The sequence below is a fragment of the Glycine max genome, chromosome 1 (genome assembly GCF_000004515.6).
Source record: "Glycine max cultivar Williams 82 chromosome 1, Glycine_max_v4.0, whole genome shotgun sequence".
NCBI classification, from domain to species: Eukaryota; Viridiplantae; Streptophyta; class Magnoliopsida; order Fabales; family Fabaceae; genus Glycine; species Glycine max.
In genome coordinates this window covers 57,383,162-57,401,483 of record NC_016088.4, presented here as the reverse complement: position 1 = coordinate 57,401,483, position 18,322 = coordinate 57,383,162, and the positions used below count along the sequence as shown (strand labels likewise).

Below are 18,322 nucleotides of genomic sequence, written 5' to 3'. Positions count from 1 at the left end.
TCGTGAAGTTAAAAATTCTTTGTACCAAATGCCGCTCAAATTAATTCATTTGATTAAATTTTATATATTTGTGCATGCATCCGTGTACAAACAAAGAAAAGATGAAGTGAGATGAGTGTTTGTATGGCGGAAACAATGAAGGAATAAATCTAATTTATAGAATCATAAGTGAATTATCAACATAATTTGTTAATAGTAATCTATTTTTATACACTTTATACAAAATAATAATAATAATAATAAATAATCATATGTAAATTAAAAAAAATTGAAGGAATAAATTATCATAACTTTAGTAATATAAAATTATTACTTTAATTAAATATAAAAATGAACAACTTAAAAAATATAATAATATAAAAAATATATATTATGAAGTTTAATTAAACTTAATACCCGTGCAAGACATTAGAAATTATATTAGTTATAACAAAATGATAGAAAACTTAGGAACAACATCAAAAGTCAAAATTATAGAATTACATGTCATAAAAGTTATAAAATTATGAAATTATATAATTTAACGACATACTTTATTTTTAAATAGAATAATATTGGTTTAGGTTGATTTATATTTATTTAAATTCAAATTCGACATGCTCAAATTTGTTACAAATTTGTTATAGAACTAATATCATCAAATTTATAATTTATTGAACCCATGATTTTAAAGCCACCCAGTTTTATTTTTTTCCCATTTATGTTCGGATCGATCTGGACCCGTGTCCACATTATTAGAAATAATATAATTGACGTTAATTATTGTTATATGTAAATTTCAATTTTATTGTTATGTATTTGCTTAAGTTTATTTCAACTTTTCTTTTTGAGGGATTTTTTTTACAATAGTTTATTAGTTTTGCAGAATTTATTTGAACCTGCATCATGCATTTTTACGAATATTTACAAAACAAAAATGTGTTTTGATTAAACTTATATTTTTTAACTATATCATCAGTGAGAGTCAAGAAAAAGACTCATTGTGGAAGACTTTTGGTAGTGGAATTGGAACATCCCATTCCCACCCATCCAACACATGATTACCTGACTCACTGACTTCATTCAATAACCACCACAAAGCTGATACTAATGTGATGATAGACTTTGAAACAATCAAATTTGTTTACATGCATGGATGTGATGATAAACTTAGGGACGGTTTGGTTGGAGTCAAATTAAGAAGAGGAAGAAAGAAAGACAGAGAAGATAGCAAAGATGTGCATGAAGTGGTAAGTTGGTTGGAAATAGATATATTTTTAAAAAATCATAGATTTAGAGGTTATGTATTTTATGGAAGCAGTACATTCTCTTTCTTCAAATAATAACGCATCCATGAAAATAATTAAAAAATAATAATTTTTCTTTTACTTAGCTGTAATTTAAATATTTTAATCTAATTTTTCATCTATTCTCTTTCACTCCCTCCTTTTTTTTCCTCACACCACGATATACCCTTTTTCAGTTAATCTAACCGCTACGGCATGCTTTTCTTTTTTTCCGGTTACGCATGCATGCTAAGGCATGACTAATTATATTTGAAACATTCATGTTTTAGTCTTAAACAACCAAAGAACAATATCAACTCTTTTTTATTATATATAGAGATGTTTTTGGTTTCAAATTAAATAATTCTTTTTGGGAGAAGATGTGGAAAAATAGGAATCATTAATTAGTTGTTTAACATAAAATAAGCATGAATTTTCATTATTAATTTATAAAATAATTTATTTAAACGGTAATTTATGATTGGATAATAATATTAAATTATTTTACATTATTGATACATAGAAATAACTTAAAAAAAATAAACTATACATTTTCTGAAAACTAAAAGAAAGTTAAGTATTTACATCAAGGCAAATAAATTACTTGGCTAAAGACATGCTTAATTGATTGAGGGAGGAGCAAAATTGCTATTCCTATGGTACTGGCCTATATATCCTGTGCAAGTGAGGAGCAAAATCACAATGGTCATTTCCTTGTTTGCTTATGCTGCCATGCCAAAATGTGCAAAAGCTCCATAGTTCAGGAGCATATAGAGAGCGATTCATTCTCTAACTGTTATTAATTTGCTGAATTCAGTCAGGAGTCAATTTACAGTAACATCCTTGTTCAGGAACATTTCCAGTTTCGCTCGCTGCAGTCATGTTTTCAGCCGTGTCCTTTCCATGAATGTGGAGTTTACCTTCGTTAATAAGCTCGTTTTTCAGCTATAGTCTTTTTGGTCCACTGATCCAAACTTCAGAATGAAATGGAAGTACACTACTGAGAGAAAGCCCAATGCTTAGGTTAAACAGATGGATTGTGGATTACTGTTAGATTTGAACATGTTGTCTACATTGAATTTGAACAACAGATAACTGTTAACCTCTTCTATTTTTATATTTACTGTACTATATCAAATTTTAAATTTTATTCAATTTTTTTAGTTTAGTTTAATTTTTACTCAATTTTAATTTTTAGTTTAGTTTGGATGCATTTTAATGAATTTTTTATACGATCTAATTATGTCTTTATATTGAACTAATTTATTTTGTAAAGTACTACCATAAATAAATATTTCTAATTAATAATATGATAACTAAATACTCAATCAATGAAATACCAATTTTTTTATATTAGAGACCGTCCTTCAAATCTAAAAACCTCTATACAAGTTCACTCCAGCAGAATCAGCCAATAACAATAAATCAGGCAAAAAATAAAAAAACTTGAAGATGTACACTAACTAATGGAATATTTTACTCCATCAGTCTGTTTCAAGTCTCATTCTCAATATAAAAAAAACTAAACACTCTTAAACAATGATGCATCTTTATATAATTCACGGCTATCAAATATAGTCAACAATACCAATTTGGACTTCTGGTTACATTTTTTGAAGTAGATAATTTTGTGAATAAACTGTTTTGCTATTGTTACCTTGCTTCCAAGATCAAAATCAGAAAAAGAATACTCTAGAAAAGAACAATTAGAGATACCATACCATGCGTTCCTTGGACTAAGCCACGTTACCCACAGGACTCTGTCTGGACACTTCTAGCATGTAGTAAAAGATATACATATCCAACAAATTGTTAAATTTTAAATAATGTGTTATTTGTTTTTTAAAAACTATTTTCAGTTTTCAGCTAAAAAGGGAAAAAAAAAACTGGCTTTGGATATTTTCCTGGTAATTATTTTATTTAATTAATTTAAATAAATGTAATATAATTTCTGTACAAAAAAATTAAAATAAATGTGATATAGATATAAAAAAAAATGCAGAGAAAAGTATTAGACATTAGACGGTTACTTTCTGGGAGGGTCTAGAACATTGAAGAGTGGTGTATTAGTATTAGTTATATGAAGCTGTCGGTTCTGCGTCTCATTCTCACATTGTGCTGCTGCGCCACTCAGGTTACTTTCACCTCTTCCACTACTCTTTTCTTATGCTAATTATTATTTTTATTTATGCTCACATTCTCACTACAAACGCAGTTTCACTTTGATGTCGAAATGTATCAAAAGATAATAAGAATTTGAACTGCTTTTATCTATCTTTTGTTTTAACCGTGTGCTTGATGAGGATTCGTTCCCTGGATGCTACTTAACTACCTTAATTAGAGAAAGAGATTCGTTGTTAGGCCCTTTGTGTTATTCAAATTCGTCGAAAGAATAATGCATTGTAAGTGCGAGTTTTTTTGCTCTAGATTGAGTGGAATTGAAATTACTCTTTATAGTAGCTTGTAGTGTACATGTTTGTAAGAAGACCCGCGAGGAATTTGTTTTGTAGTTTTTCACACCAGTACTTTTGGTGATATTCTTGGTATGTTGGATATCCCTCCTTCTCATCAACGAAGGAACTGAAATACGAACGACATCAGAATGTTTCCTATTTTACTTCGTGTGGTTGTTTGGGAAGATTATGTAACTATGTATGATTTTTTTTGTGATAAACTTACATATGAATTTACTTGTATGATGCAAATTTACTTCTAGAAACGTTATCTACACAAATTTCAAGAAAAGTCTAGTTTAACAGCTACAGAATGGATGACTCGTGCTCAATCATGAATCATCGCATGCTGATATGTTTCTTGTGTTTTTTCTTTTATATATGCTCTGTTCCTCACTTCTACGATGGTCATGTGGTTTTTGGACTAGAGTGCTCAATGTTTCCCATAATGAAAATTTCATAAAAAATAATGATAACTGAATAGACTGTTACTTTTCTAAGCTATGAACTCAAACAGTTTATAATGTTTGGGAGAAAACTCACAACTTGCTTCTCTCTGTTAAACGCAGGATGGTGGAACCTGCATATACTGTGACATCTGACAGTGAAACCACTGGTGAAGAAAAATCGTCTACTTTTCCTGAAATAGCAATTGGCATTGATATTGGCACATCACAATGTAGTGTTGCTGTGTGGAATGGCTCCCAAGTGGAGCTTTTGAAGAACACAAGGAATCAAAAGATTATGAAATCATATGTAACCTTCAAAGATAACATCCCTTCTGGTGGAGTTAGCAGTCAACTCTCCCATGAGGACGAGATGTTGTCTGGAGCCACGATTTTCAACATGAAACGCTTGATTGGAAGAGTTGATACTGACCCTGTTGTCCATGCATGTAAGAATCTCCCATTTCTAGTGCAGACTTTGGACATTGGCGTTCGGCCATTTATTGCCGCATTAGTGAACAATATGTGGAGATCCACGACTCCAGAAGAAGTCCTGGCAATATTTCTGGTGGAATTAAGAGCAATGGCTGAAGCTCAGCTGAAACGAAGAATAAGAAATGTGGTTCTTACCGTCCCAGTTTCATTCAGTCGATTTCAGCTAACCCGGATAGAACGTGCTTGTGCCATGGCTGGCCTTCATGTTCTCAGGTTGATGCCTGAACCAACAGCTGTGGCTTTGTTATATGGACAGCAACAACAGCAGACTTCTCATGAGAATATGGGCAGTGGAACTGAGAAAATTGCTCTCATTTTCAGTATGGGTGCTGGTTATTGTGATGTTGCTGTCACTGCTACAGCGGGTGGAGTATCACAGATTAAAGCCTTGGCAGGAAGTACCATTGGTGGTGAAGACTTGCTTCAGAATATGATGCATCATCTGCTACCAAATTCTGAAAATCTATTTAAGAACCATGGGGTCAAAGAAATTAAACAGATGGGCCTGCTTCGAGTTGCAACCCAGGATGCAATTCGCCAGCTTTCCTCTCAGACCATCGTTCAGGTTGATGTAGACCTGGGAGATGGTTTGAAGATATGCAAGGCTGTTAACCGGGAGGAGTTTGAGGAGGTAAACAGAAAGGTGTTTGAGAAATGTGAAAGCCTTATCATACAGTGTTTGCAAGATGCCAAGGTAGAAGTTGAAGAAGTAAATGATGTGATAATTGTAGGCGGATGTTCTTACATCCCGAGGGTGAAAAATCTTGTTACTAACGTATGTAAAGGCAAGGAACTTTATAAAGGCATGAATCCTTTAGAAGCTGCTGTTTGCGGTGCAGCAGTGGAAGGAGCTATTGCTTCAGGCGTCAATGATCCCTTTGGGAACTTGGACTTGTTAACTATCCAAGCTACACCTCTTGCCATTGGGATTCGAGCTGATGGGAACAAGTTTGTCCCTGTAATTCCGAGGGATACTACAATGCCAGCACGGAAGGAGCTAGTTTTCACAACTACTCATGACAATCAAACTGAGGCGTTGATCCTTGTCTATGAAGGAGAGGGTGAAAAGGCAGAAGAAAACCACCTATTGGGATATTTCAAGATAATGGGAATACCTGCTGCTCCTAAAGGAGTTCCAGAAATCAATGTGTGCATGGACATAGACGCTGCAAACGTGCTAAGAGTTTTAGCTGGTGTTGTGATGCCTGGTTCTCGCCAACCTGCGATTCCTGTTATGGAGGTAAGGATGCCAACGGTGGATGATGGGCATGGTTGGTGCGCCGAGGCTCTAAATAGAACCTATGGTGCCACACTGGATTTAGTTACTCTCCAGAAGAAGGCATGAAGTGATACACTACTACACAACATCATTGTATTTGTACCTTTTTTTTTAGTTGTTTTCTTGTGTTTGTTTCGGCAAATAGAAGTTGATGTACATGGCATGTCTGATGTTTGTATTTTGTACCTAGAATAATGGAAACAATGCGTTCCAAAAGCCTTAAGTTCAAAATGATTTCAATGGAAATTTTAAAACATGCTGACGGTAGTTGGGAAACCTTCAACTTCAACCTTGATTATATAGATATATTGTATATCACTTGAGAAATTGATGTTGAACCCTGTTTATTGGCAGTACATTTAGGACTTAAGTTTAACAGCAATTCGAAACAGGATCTTAAATTATTTTTTCGTAGGAGTGCTATCATTTTATTTGGAAAAGACGCCAATGTTCCAGTTTTATGTAGACTGTTCGTCATTATGAAATTATTAGCGGGAGAGTGCCTGTACAATTCGAGCCAAATAATCGAAGTAAATTATCACTTTGGTGTCAAGCTTATGCGGTCTGGTTAGCGTAAGGTCTGAGTCCATTTGTTTTTCATTTAGTTCTTTCAAATTGGGTTTTAAGGTGTGTGGTGTCCAGGAAACTAGAGCTAGAGAGGTGAGACATGACTCAGAAGTGCTGAATGATTTTAAGAGGTTTGAGGAAATGGCCTTGGTTGGACTATGGTGTGTTCATCCAAGTCCATCTCCTAGACATTCAATGAAGCAGGTGATGCAAATGCTAGATGGAACCGTGGAAGTTGGTGTTCCTCCTTTGGTTTATGATCAGATGATGGCAGATCAGTGCTTATAGTTTCTCAATGTTGTGCTGTAGCTTTAAGAAAATATTTCGAATAATTCTTCAAGCTTTCACTTGAACCAGAAGACTTGATGAATTTCTATGTTCCATTCTTTTTTGCTTTACTAGTTTCTATAGGAAGAAAACAAATTAAAAAAAAATCACCACCTCTGCTATCAAATACAATTTCAAAATTCTAAAAAATTTGAAATATCATATATTTGAATTGTTCTTATTTAAAATTCCTTTACTTTATAACTAATTTGTTTGGATAAATAAATTCATATAAAATTTTAAATTCTTAGTTTGGACGGGACACTTCAATTTCTTGGGAACATTTTTATTTTTATATTCATATTTAAAAATTAAAATTTCAATATTAAAATTTACTGAAAATAATGTTGACTATTTTTTAAAAACATTAGAAATAATCTCAAATATTTAACAATTTAAAAATGATTTTAATGTTAAAGAATATTTAATAATTCAATTTTTTTAATATTAGATAATTTCAATAATTTAAAATTTATTAAATATTATTTAATTTACTTTTATTAAATCTTTGACAAAAAAATACTGATTTTTTTAAGAGTAGGAAGATTAAATTTAAACTTTTACAAGTTTAACTTATTGTATACATATACTTCATTTTACTTTATTTTATATGATTAAGTTATACTATAAATTTTTTTACAAAATCAACTAATCATAATTTATTCTTATGATTCTTATGGTAATTATTATAAAAATTAATAAAATTATTAAATATCATGATATGATATGATACGTAATTGGATAATAGTGTAAGAAAAAACTTCTACACTTTTAAGGTATTTTAATTAAATACTTTACTATATTAAAAAAAAAACTCAACTAACAGATAATCGATTGAATTTTAGCAGTTTTCAAATTTAAGAAAAGTTGTTTAAAGGTAGTATTCGATTGAATTTGATTTTAGAATTAAATCAATTGAGTAAGAAAATAAAATAAAAACTTTTTTGTTCTTTAAAAAAATAAAATACGCTGTCCCGCTTGAATCTATCACTGATGGCACAAACTGCAGAAGGGAACGCCATGGATGGACTGAACACTCCTTGTATTTACAAGGCTAGCAACAGGCAACTCAAAAACAAACTCGCTTGGAAATAAATGGCTACCAGCGTGTTATTTTGTGTAAATATTTAAAATTAATTTTTTTAATAATGCATTATAAACAGAATTGAAATTTTAAAAAAAAAAAGATATGGATTTTTTTTAGAAAAAATATGGAGAAGAGAATGTTAAGGCTCAAAAAGGTTTAAAATGGTTTTTAAATAAAAAAGATATATATTTCTCAAATAAAAAAATTGTATAATAAATGAATCTACTCTGGAAAAAGAGCATTTGAGTTTTATATGAAAATGGCCAAATCGTATAAAATATTTTTTTTGTTAAAAAACTTTACCCTATATGTGCTAGCTGCTCTGTTTTATTTTTCTACTACATTGTTGTTCAAGCGGTTCAACTTTGAAATGGTAGGCCCACTAATATGTTTTCTTTTCTCTCAATTTTAAGAAGACTTGTCCACACTGATACTATTGATAGCTTGGTATGTACCAACCCATTAGGAGTCTCGAGACAATAATTCATGCATAACAAAGTTATACCATGTTTGGTTAAGCGGTGAGTTTTAAAGAAAATTGATTCTATTTTCATGGTGAAGCTGAAGCTACAAGTAGTTACTTCAAAATTTTCATGGTCATACCATGATTTTGAATCCTATAATCGATTCCCAAATGATATCCAAACACATTAAAAGTTGGAGGGTGAGGGGGAGCAGAGGGCGATGCATAACAAAGTTATAACATGTTTGGTTAAGTGGTGAGTTTAAAAAAAAACGATTCTCTTTTCATGATAAAGCTGAAGCTACAAGTAGTTGCTTCAAAATTTCCAGTCATACCACAATTTTGAGTCCCATAATTGATTCTCAATGGTATCCAAACACACACTAAAAGTGTGTGGGTGGACGGGAGCAATTCAATTCTAATGGAATATGAGGTAAGTCAAATCATTCATGTGAGTGATGTGTCTAAGCTGAGTCACCAAGACATTCCTGAGTATTGTCTTCACTCTTGTAAGGCACCCTAGAGGAACAGGTGGAAATAACAAGAAACAAAGCCTCGTGTGCCTTCTTGTAGACTCTTAAAAAGTGAGATCGTACTTGCTTGAAATACAAGAGGAGGGCCTAATGTATATAGATGCCAAATGCTGGTGAAAAAAAGGAAGTTTATCTTCAGGCATAAGCCACCACTCTTTTGGGAAAGGTTAAAAAAAATGGATACCAAGAGAGGCTTCTTTTTCTTTTTTATTTTATTTTATGGTCGTGAAAACGTGAGATGCAAAGCTGATTGGTGGAGTGTTTTCTTTTTCTTCTGTAAGGGATAAGAGGTTTGAAAGGGACAATGTACCAGCAGCAACAAATGTGAATTTCATGATTGGCCTGCAAGGGAATGTAAAAATGTCCCAAAACATGAAAAAGCGACCTAGCAAAATCTTCACTCTTGTTTAAGCAAAAGGCTATAGAGGTTTCCTCTTTATCTCTCTTGCTCTCTTCTCTTCTCAAGTTTGTTACACCTGCATGAGCCACACCCACTTCACCAAATGGGGTGGCTGCAATCCCTCATCTCTCCACTCAAGAAGCTTTGGTTCCAGATGCATTCCACTCACAAGAAGAGTACGTTCCATCACACATTCCACAAGCTGCATTATTGTCTTAAACATGCTGGTTTTCACAGAAATGTTTTTTTTCCTCTCCTCTTCATATTGTAATATTTAACACAAAAGCTTTTTCAATTCTTGAAACAGTCAATTACATGCAACACAGTTCCCTCCTCCTTCACCTGCCATTTCAATGAGATTTCCTAGAATTCTAAGAAGTGTTTTTCTTCACACACTCAACTTCTCCCTTTCTACCTTCATCCTATTAGCTAGGCGCATGCATCATTTATTTAATTCTTTCTTTCCACTCACTTTCAAATTTTCACAATTTTGCCTAAACATTTCAGGAAGAGGGATATACATTCTATATGAAGATGTCAAATCTTGCCCCTATGAAGACGTGCACGTCCTCTGGTCAATACTAGTGGAATCACATTCTTCTTCTTTGCCATTGAAAAAATGAGGGCTGTGCACAAAACAGAATCGATACGAAGTTCGTAATGTACATACATAAAATATTTATGATGTCCATACACAGTGTATTTCTTTTTTTTTTCCTTTTTTTTAAAAACTTTTCTAGCATACAACACATAGAATGATGTCCATTTTATTTTTGTCTTTTGAAGCATCCATTAAGAGCTTATTTAAACATCCATATTTTATTTTCCTCCTTAAATTCTTTAATACCTGCTTTCAAAACCTGTAGGAAGGCGGGGACAAGCTCAGTAACAGTAAGAATAAATTAGCCTTTGAAAAACAAATTATTAAGTCCTCAATAAGGGTTTTTACTGGTAAGCTGTCTAATTTAAGCTGTTGTTGAAATGGTTGTTTGTTCTCCTATTTTCCTTGTTGAAGTTGACGCGTGAAAGCTATTTCGAATGGATAGCACAACCTACAAGAGAAAAAAAAAAAAGTTAATTTGCACAAACTCGTGTGTGGAGTTTAATATGTTATACACACAAGCTTGGTTATTATAATATCATCTCACTTATTTTTTTTAAAATAGTTACGCGAACATGTTATGACTTAAATTTATTAAAATACATATAAAAGTATAACTTATTAAATACTTTTCTATAAATTAAATGAGACTATATTAGCACTCATGAGTCCCTGTATACTCCAATTTGATTTTTAGAAAAAAGGTATTTTGTTAAAATACTTTTAAAGTTTATAACTTACTCTGTACCCAAAAAAAAAAGTTTACAATTTACAAAAATATTTCTTCTAAAACAGAAAATTAAACACTTAATATGTGTATGAGTAAAATGTGAAAAGATTCTTTTATAAAAATTAAGATAATATTAGCTCCTTAAAAAAATTGGTTACTGAATTAATCTCCCAAAGATTAAAGTATTATTGCATTTGTCCTTGTAAGATTTTTTTTATTTTACTAACATTAGCCCTTCATAAAATTTTCTCTAAATTTGTCCTTCTGTACCATTATCTGAATCTTCTATATGGTAATAATTTTATATTCTCAAGATTAATTTGGTGAAAATTTATAATTGACTAATATAATGATGCTTTAATTTTTGAAAAACTAATTTAATGATAAAAGCATTTGGAGGATTAATGAAACGATATCCTAACCTTTGGAAGCCTAAATTGTAAGTTTATTGAACCACTTTTTTCTGCAATAGGGAAATGAAAACATTTTATCACCATCACTTGCTCGAATGAGGCCTGGAATGATGGGGTCGAACTACTCCTAGTAGATTACCATGGTCCCTGGTATGTGTTGTGAACAACAAAAGCGCAATGTGGCCAAATTTATTTATTTTTAACTTGTTTCAAAATAAACCAACTGGGAGACTGATAAACTTGGGCACACCTATGAGGCTGAGACTAGGTTAACATTTTAAGCAATAATACTTTTTAGGAAAAATATAAAAATGTACCTAAATTCAAAATTTTGATCTCTTATCTGTATTTTTTTTTGTTTTAGTTTGATCTCTTAAATTTAAAAAGTTACACTTTGGTCCCTTAAAGTGTCTCTAATAGACCAAATTGGGCCTTTCTTTAGTTTTTTGCACGATGTTAATTTTAACTGACGTGACATATCTCACAATGCAAAAACAAAATTAGTGTAGTAAACTGGCAAAAACACCAACTTAACAGAGACACTTTAAGAGACCTAAGTAAAACTTTCTAGACATTGGAGACCAAACTGAAACCAAAAATACAAATAAGGGCCAAAGTTTCATTTTAGCCCCTCTTTTGTTATTCATTCAAGCAACAACTTGTGCAAATCATGTGGATGAAGACAGACTAAGAATTGCTACTATATTAATCTAAAAATGAGTGGCATGTTATTACTTGTTAGATTCCAGAAATTAAGCTCTCATTCAATTATATAACACTGTTGAGATGTCTTTATTGCCCGATGATAATAATGGAGAAATGGCATGCATACCGGAGCAACCAAATTGCTCAGGATCAAAATAATTGATTTAGCAACAGATTGAGTTGGCATCACTTCCAGTGAACCGGAGGAATCTGCAAATAAAAAGCATTCACAAGTCACAACCCGTGAATAAAGAGAAATGATGCAATGCTATGATTGATCACATGACAAATGATACTAAACTGGGAGTCATGAAAGGCAACTAGTATGAGCTATAATATTTTGACTATTGTATTGAGACTGACATGTATGAACAGAATGTGCCCGTGTAAATGCTTATTAAGGCAACCATAGTAATTACTTGAGTTGGACCCTTAAAGTGAGGAAGTGAGTCCCTAACTTTAGAGGAAAAAGTAAGAAATCTCAAGCATCAATAAGAAAAGCATTGGTTGATAACTAGATTTTTTTCTTTGGTGAATGGTAGATAACTAAATATTACAATGCAGTTTAGATTCCTTACTTTTTTCTTTAAAGATTTACTTTAAAAGAGCCAAATCCTAATTATTTGAACATGTCACCTCCCTGTTTAATTGCCAAGGTGTAGCTTCCAATAAACAACTGATTATATCAATACCCTGGTACAATGTATTTTTATAATTTATCATATTTGTTGTACTTTAATAAAACTAAACTAAATGACCTTTTCTTGTGATGCGTCTAATCACAGTTTTTAATATTTGTATATCCATTCCATCAATAATATCATCATTATTTTTATCCACACGAAAAAAAGTAGCAATTCCTTATATTATGCATGATCAAAACTTAACAAAATTAGTTCGCTCATGAACATTGGTTGCAGCAGTACTCAGAAAAATTGTAATAGATGCACACAAGGAACACATTCATAAGAAGTATATAGGTCCTATCTTGAGGTCATATCCTAACAGACAAATGTTCAACTTTCTTAGAATAGTTGGTTATGGGCCTAACTCAACCCTTCAAGACCAACTTGTAAGGTGAGGGATGCCCCCACTTATATATACTCTAAATTGGCGATAGACTCATACCATCTTAGAATGGTTGGTTATGAGCCTAACTCAACCCTACAAAACCAACTTGTAAGGTGAGGGATGCCCCCAATTATATAATCTATCTTGGCATTATCCGTAGACAATGTGGGACTTGGGTTTTTGCCAATGACAACAAAAGTTGTCCTTGGTGATGCAAATTTAGGGTTAATACCCTTAAAAATGAGGATGGAGAAGTTAGAGAGGAGCTTAATATTTTTTTGGTCTTAACCCTCCAGTTCATTAGAGGAAAGAGACCCTGACTAATCTGAAGTTCGATCAGGAGGTAAGTAAAGTCTGACCAAGAATTGTTTCTGCCAAAGATAGTACTTGGATACTATCTGAACCATTTGACCTTAACTTTAGCACATTAACCACTTGTGTCCAATCACTTGGTTAGAGATGAGCTTAATATGAAAAGGTATTTGAAAAAACCCATCCCAAATTTTGTTCATTCCTAATGTTATAGGGGTATCAAACCGACTCTTGGTAGTAATGGTATAGGCATGCAATGACAAAACCTATGAATCCATGAATCCTCAAGTATATAGGCATTATATGAAGGAAAATAATAAATGTGCACCCATTTTGGGGTGGATTGGACTGTTGAGAAGAGAGAAATAGAAGAAAAAAGAAAAGATAGAGAGAGAGAAAGTGATAGATATACTAAGTGATGTAATGGGAAAACAAGAGATGAATAGAAAAAAAATGGAGTGGAAATGAGATAGAAAATAAAGTAAATGTATGTTTATAATAACCCTTATATGAACTAGGTATAATTGGTTCTCAATGTCATTTGTAGTGGTGTCATTTAAAAACATTATATTAAAATTTTCCTAAATTTTCCATTCATCTCAGAAGAACAATCATTCTTAACTAGCAAGGATGCTAAAATTTAAACCAACTACTGCTAGTGGTATATTACAATCAAGGCTGTTATATAAACTACAAATACGTAATAGGACTTACAGCATTATAAAGATGATGACGAGGGGAGTTCGGGGACACTTTGTAGCCAATTCTTAAAATAGGCCTGACAATCTACCTCCACATGAGTGAGAGCAGCAAGAGGAGTAACAGTAATCTGAAAAAAATGAAAATACTTAGTATTTGTGCATTCATTTTTTTTTTTCAAATTTATATGTACTTACATATCCTTCCCGCAAACATTTGTAGTCCGTATCATCTTCATCAAGTACAGAACCTATTACCTACATGAGATAAAAAGATCACCACATCATTTTCCTTGGGGAAAAGAGGAGGGAAGGGTTAGGAAATGTCCATCCAAGTAAGAACGTTTAGTGTTCCATATAGCTTCACGTGATCACGTCTACTTCAGAAGATGACAAAACTGAATGCTTACAGTCTCAGCTGTGTAGGACATATAACAATAAGAGTATTTCAAGTAAATAAAAAGAAAGAAAAAGGAAACTATCCCACCTCTCTCGCAAACAAAAGATGTTCTGGTGATGCAGATGATGAGTCAAAATTCTTTGATGTTTCTGTATCTGTATTGGTCATATCAGATGACATTTTTGGTCCTTCTGTCTCAGATGTGACTTGCCTCCACCCAGTCTTGATGATACTTTTACCCTGCTTAGTTAGCTTGTAACCCTTTTCCCAGAGACATATACAGCGACCAAGAAATAGTTATAATTGATAACATGACAAAGCAAAACAGTATATTCTCCGAGGCTCGTAGCAAAGTTAGCATTGGCAGCCCTTTGAATTTATACAATTTCTCACTTCAATTTTTTTTATAGGCAATTTCTCACTTCAATATTAGGATACAAAAATACAAAGGACAAGTAGATAAAACAAAATCTCAATTACATGGATCAAACAACACCATAATTTTCTATCGTATACCATGTTTGTAAACAATCTATTGACCTCTACCTCTAGTTGGAACAATATTAATGTAAAAAAATTATGTTTCTCACTTTAAACAGAGCATAACCTTCTTTTTTAACAGGCATACCTTATTCTTATAGGATACCAATTCTACAATATTATTGTAAAACTACCGAAAATAACAACGGAATACTTTAAAATAATTCCTGAAAAATTAAAATAAAGCATGGAAAAAAACCTATTATTTTAATTTATCCTCCATTATCCTGTATCATGTTTGTTTCATCACAGCATAAATCTATGTGATGATTAATCCACAAAACAAGCCCATCTGGCTATATCATATTAATCATTTATTAAACATACAGATTGCAAATATAATTGTGATATACCTTATGGTTAGGAACATTGTTTGGCACGTCTATATTCAAAAAACATTTTCTAGGGTAGCTTTGATTCTTTGTCTCAACCAGTAGAGCGCTTATGATAGGTAAGCATACTTGTGCAGCAAGGGTGAAGTCTTGTAGCTTACTCTTTCCTTTAACCCTGGATATAAAGTAACCTCCAAATGGTCAAACAGGTCAACGAAAAGCTGTTGCCACAGTAGGACATAAATGAAAGAATGTTGGAATAGCTTAAAACGCCAATGAGCCACATTACTCGCGACATTCATTCAGTTATAAGTCACAACTCACAATTATATAAGCTAACAAAATGGTTTCAAAATTAATTTCAGAACAAATATTCAAGATAAATCCAGAAATATACCATACCAGAAGCATATTGCAAATATGCCATACCAGTCATATGAAATGGAGATAGAAAGTATATCATTGAAGAAGGCCTCTCGAGCTCCAGCTACAGTGCCTGAGTAAACACTGCAAAGGGACCTACTCAGTAAAGCTATGGGCAAAAGTTTCTTCATGAAGTAATAACTACTGAAGCAACTACAATGGAAAGAAATACTCCTATCATGTAAATCATAATTAAGAGCTGCATCTCAGAATTCAAGGAACTGCAATCATCATTATCTTTTCAATGCTTAGAATGATAATGGCAATTTCCATTTGGAGTCCATGGAAAACTTTTCAAAGGGTATACTTGTATTAAATGTGCTTAATTTACATTTGTTGCTATTAGGTCCAGGATTTTAAGCAGCCTAGAAATTAATTGTTTGGGGAAATTACAATATTTCCAATGGGAAAACAAGTTTTATTGTTAGATCATAATATATAGATTTTAAGATCAAATTGATATAGATCACTTGATCATACATAAAGTTTCTGACTAAGAAAAGGTTAATGAAGATAATTGTCAAACAGACAACACCAATTTGACCTGACTAACAACTTGCTTACTCCTAGCAAAGGAAGAGGGCTTCAAATACTGCATCAGTGCCTCCCTTTCACTGTTTCTAGGCAAACATGCATTCATTTTAAATTCTTAAAGGATTCATTTGCAGTTCAGAAGTTGAAAAGTTGAGGACATGTGGAAGGAAAAGATACTACATACATGTGATAACCGCAGTTGCTACCCTTGTTTATGCCACTGACCACCTGTGCAAATGGACATAACACGCATCAGCAACTGGCTGGATCATTTTTTGCTATTTATGTATTTATTAGGCGTGCCTTAGTCAAATAGATCATAAATAAATAAATAAAAGCTCACTAAAGTCTATAGCACTGCAGAATAGCAGATTATTTGGGTTAAAAAAACCAGCTGGAAATCTGATAACCTATAAATAGAAGTCTTCTTTCAGTACACACTCACTAGTAACTGGGTTAGGTCATGTAATGGGATCAAACCATTCAACACTCATTAGGTTAGGTGAGCTAATCAGATCAAACAATTCAACATTTACTGCGTTGAATTGTTTGAAAATAAGCTGGAAGCAGATTATTAGGGAGCCAAAATGTGAAAATGCAAAACTAGATGCATACCAGATCAGGTACTGTGGGAAAGAGAGCTTTGGAAATCCCTAGAGAAGCACAATCAGCGGGAGTCCCTGCGAAGAGAAACGTAAGAAGTGAATTGTAATGTGAAACGATGACGTTGCAGCGGGAAAAGGAAGAGAAACAAACCAGAAACAGCAAATGCGGTGGTTCCCTCGATCTGTACTTGCTTAACAGCTACTGGATGGAGCCAAGTGATGCTGTGGCTAACAGCTGATTTCTCGCTGCAAAAAATGATCACATTATATTCGCGGAAGAAAGAAATAATGGATTGTGATCAAGGCCAAGGGTACTAGTACTACTACTACCTATCAGGAGCGCACACTAGAACGTTGAAAAGGTTGGCGTTGACGAGGGAGTGAACCAATGCTCTTAAGCCAGGAGCATCGATACCGTCGTCGTTGGTGACCAGAATCGTGCCTCGTTTCCCTCCTTCCATTCTCAACTCAACGCCTGCGTTCTAGATGATCGGATATTATTAGTGTCACATACAAATCCCTTCGTCTTTTCTCTTCTTCTTTTTCGCGAAATTTCCTAGTATTTTTTAATTCGATGTTATCATGGTGAATAATTTATATTATCATATAAGATCATTAATTAGGCTTAATCATGTATCTTGTTCCAATAGGTTCAAAGGTCAAATGGCTTGATCATTTATCTTATGATTTTAGTTCAATTTAACTTTTTATTTTTTTGAAAATTTATTTTGATCTTTTTGGTTTTAAAAATGATAAAAATATTCTTCCATTAATCCAAATTTAATAAGCAAAATATCATTTTTATCTCCTAATGGTTTTCGATTTCGATTTTGGTCTTCCTTTAAAATTATTGATACATTTAATCCTCCAATTATGTTCAATATCGTAAATGTGGTTCTCAAAGTCCAAATTGTTACAAAAGAATGTTAATTGTCACGTGTTACATTTTGATTCGATGTTGATAACAACAATACATTTTCATCGTTCATAGAGTCAACATTCGATAAGAATATGACACATGTCATCGTTAAATCAAAAACTGACATGTGACAATCAACATTTTTGGGTAACCGTCAACGTCTAGATATCTAAACTTTGGGACCACATTTATGGGATTGAACATAATTGAAGGACTAAATGCGTCAATAATTTTAAAGGGGGACCAAAATCAAAATCAAAGGCAACTAAGAGAACAAAAAATGCAATTTTACCAATTTAATATCATTGATGAAATAAAAAAAAAACATCGAAAACTAAAAATTATCACGTTATAATTTTTTTTTTTTTTTATCTTCCTTTTCTTCTTTTTCTTTTTCTTTTTCCTTCCTTTTTCCTTATTTCATCATCTTCATCTCCAATTCCACATACAACAAAAATCACACCACCATCATAATCTAAAAGGTGTTGCTTAACATCCCATGATGTGTTATAAGAATAGTTCATGTGTTACCACTTTTAAACTCCATACTTATCCATTTCTTCCACCAACTTCTTCACCATCCCAAATTCCTTAACTTCTCCAACAACGTGCAACGTGGTATTATAAGTCTGTGTTATGTGATTGTATCCATCCTTAAGCTATAACCAATTGAACACTCTCAAAGGCATCTCTGACATGACTTTGAAGCACATCTTCAACACCA

The 18,322-nt window shown here is 32.7% G+C and overlaps 3 protein-coding genes across 11 annotated transcripts; 2 read left to right on the top strand and 1 right to left on the bottom strand.

The window, feature by feature from the left end:
• Nucleotides 1-3,364: 3,364 nt before the first annotated feature.
• Nucleotides 3,365-6,193, top strand: LOC100809773 (HSP70 family protein). 2 transcript variants are annotated; one of them, NM_001357373.1, is made up of 2 exons: nucleotides 3,365-3,399; nucleotides 4,288-6,193. In NM_001357373.1, the coding sequence occupies exon 2, from the start codon at nucleotides 4,289-4,291 to the stop codon at nucleotides 6,002-6,004; it is 1,716 nt and encodes a 571-aa protein (NP_001344302.1). In that variant the 5' UTR covers nucleotides 3,365-3,399; nucleotide 4,288; the 3' UTR covers nucleotides 6,005-6,193. The 2 variants fall into 2 exon arrangements, with proteins under 2 accessions (NP_001344302.1, XP_014632929.1); XM_014777443.3 differs by having other exon boundaries at nucleotides 3,375-3,667; nucleotides 4,288-6,154.
• A 2,518-nt stretch (nucleotides 6,194-8,711) lies between these two features.
• Nucleotides 8,712-12,281, top strand: LOC113002174 (uncharacterized). 2 transcript variants are annotated; one of them, XM_041017579.1, is made up of 4 exons: nucleotides 8,712-9,491; nucleotides 9,823-9,968; nucleotides 10,182-10,266; nucleotides 11,119-12,281. In XM_041017579.1, exons 1-2 carry the CDS (start codon nucleotides 9,419-9,421, stop codon nucleotides 9,936-9,938), a joined length of 189 nt encoding a protein of 62 aa, XP_040873513.1. In that variant the 5' UTR covers nucleotides 8,712-9,418; the 3' UTR covers nucleotides 9,939-9,968; nucleotides 10,182-10,266; nucleotides 11,119-12,281. The 2 variants fall into 2 exon arrangements, with proteins under 2 accessions (XP_040873513.1, XP_040873512.1); XM_041017578.1 differs by having other exon boundaries at nucleotides 8,714-9,491; nucleotides 9,823-9,977.
• On the bottom strand, nucleotides 9,961-17,253 carry LOC100808698 (5'-nucleotidase SurE). Of its 7 annotated transcripts, XR_005892433.1 has the most exons (13): nucleotides 17,010-17,242; nucleotides 16,831-16,925; nucleotides 16,690-16,754; nucleotides 16,259-16,302; nucleotides 15,547-15,624; nucleotides 15,139-15,292; nucleotides 14,333-14,506; nucleotides 14,044-14,103; nucleotides 13,862-13,976; nucleotides 11,892-11,974; nucleotides 11,069-11,109; nucleotides 10,265-10,367; nucleotides 9,961-10,175 (listed from the first exon to the last, which is right to left on the bottom strand). XR_005892433.1 is itself a non-coding variant. In XM_003517529.5 (10 exons), the coding sequence occupies exons 1-9, from the start codon at nucleotides 17,138-17,140 to the stop codon at nucleotides 13,866-13,868; spliced, it is 912 nt and encodes a 303-aa protein (XP_003517577.1). In that variant the 5' UTR covers nucleotides 17,141-17,253; the 3' UTR covers nucleotides 11,765-11,974; nucleotides 13,862-13,865. The 7 variants fall into 7 exon arrangements, 2 of the variants coding, with proteins under 2 accessions (XP_003517577.1, XP_040873510.1); XR_005892432.1 differs by having other exon boundaries at nucleotides 9,961-10,367; XR_005892431.1 differs by lacking the exon at nucleotides 11,069-11,109.
• Nucleotides 17,254-18,322: the final 1,069 nt, after the last annotated feature.

Bases quoted from the DNA above. Each gene is read 5' to 3' on its own strand.
- LOC100809773 (NM_001357373.1), top strand. From the start codon at position 4,289: ATGGTGGAACCTGCATATACTGTGACATCTGACAGTGAAACCACTGGT.
- LOC113002174 (XM_041017579.1), top strand. From the start codon at position 9,419: ATGGGGTGGCTGCAATCCCTCATCTCTCCACTCAAGAAGCTTTGGTTC. The intron at 9,492-9,822 runs GTACGTTCCATC...TAAACATTTCAG, and splicing joins GCATTCCACTCACAAGAAGA to GAAGAGGGATATACATTCTA.
- LOC100808698 (XM_003517529.5), bottom strand. From the start codon at position 17,140: ATGGAAGGAGGGAAACGAGGCACGATTCTGGTCACCAACGACGACGGT. The intron at 16,926-17,009 runs GTAGTAGTAGTA...CATTTTTTGCAG, and splicing joins CTAGTGTGCGCTCCTGATAG to CGAGAAATCAGCTGTTAGCC. The intron at 13,977-14,043 runs GTAAGTACATAT...CATTTTTTTCAG, and splicing joins AATGTTTGCGGGAAGGATAT to ATTACTGTTACTCCTCTTGC.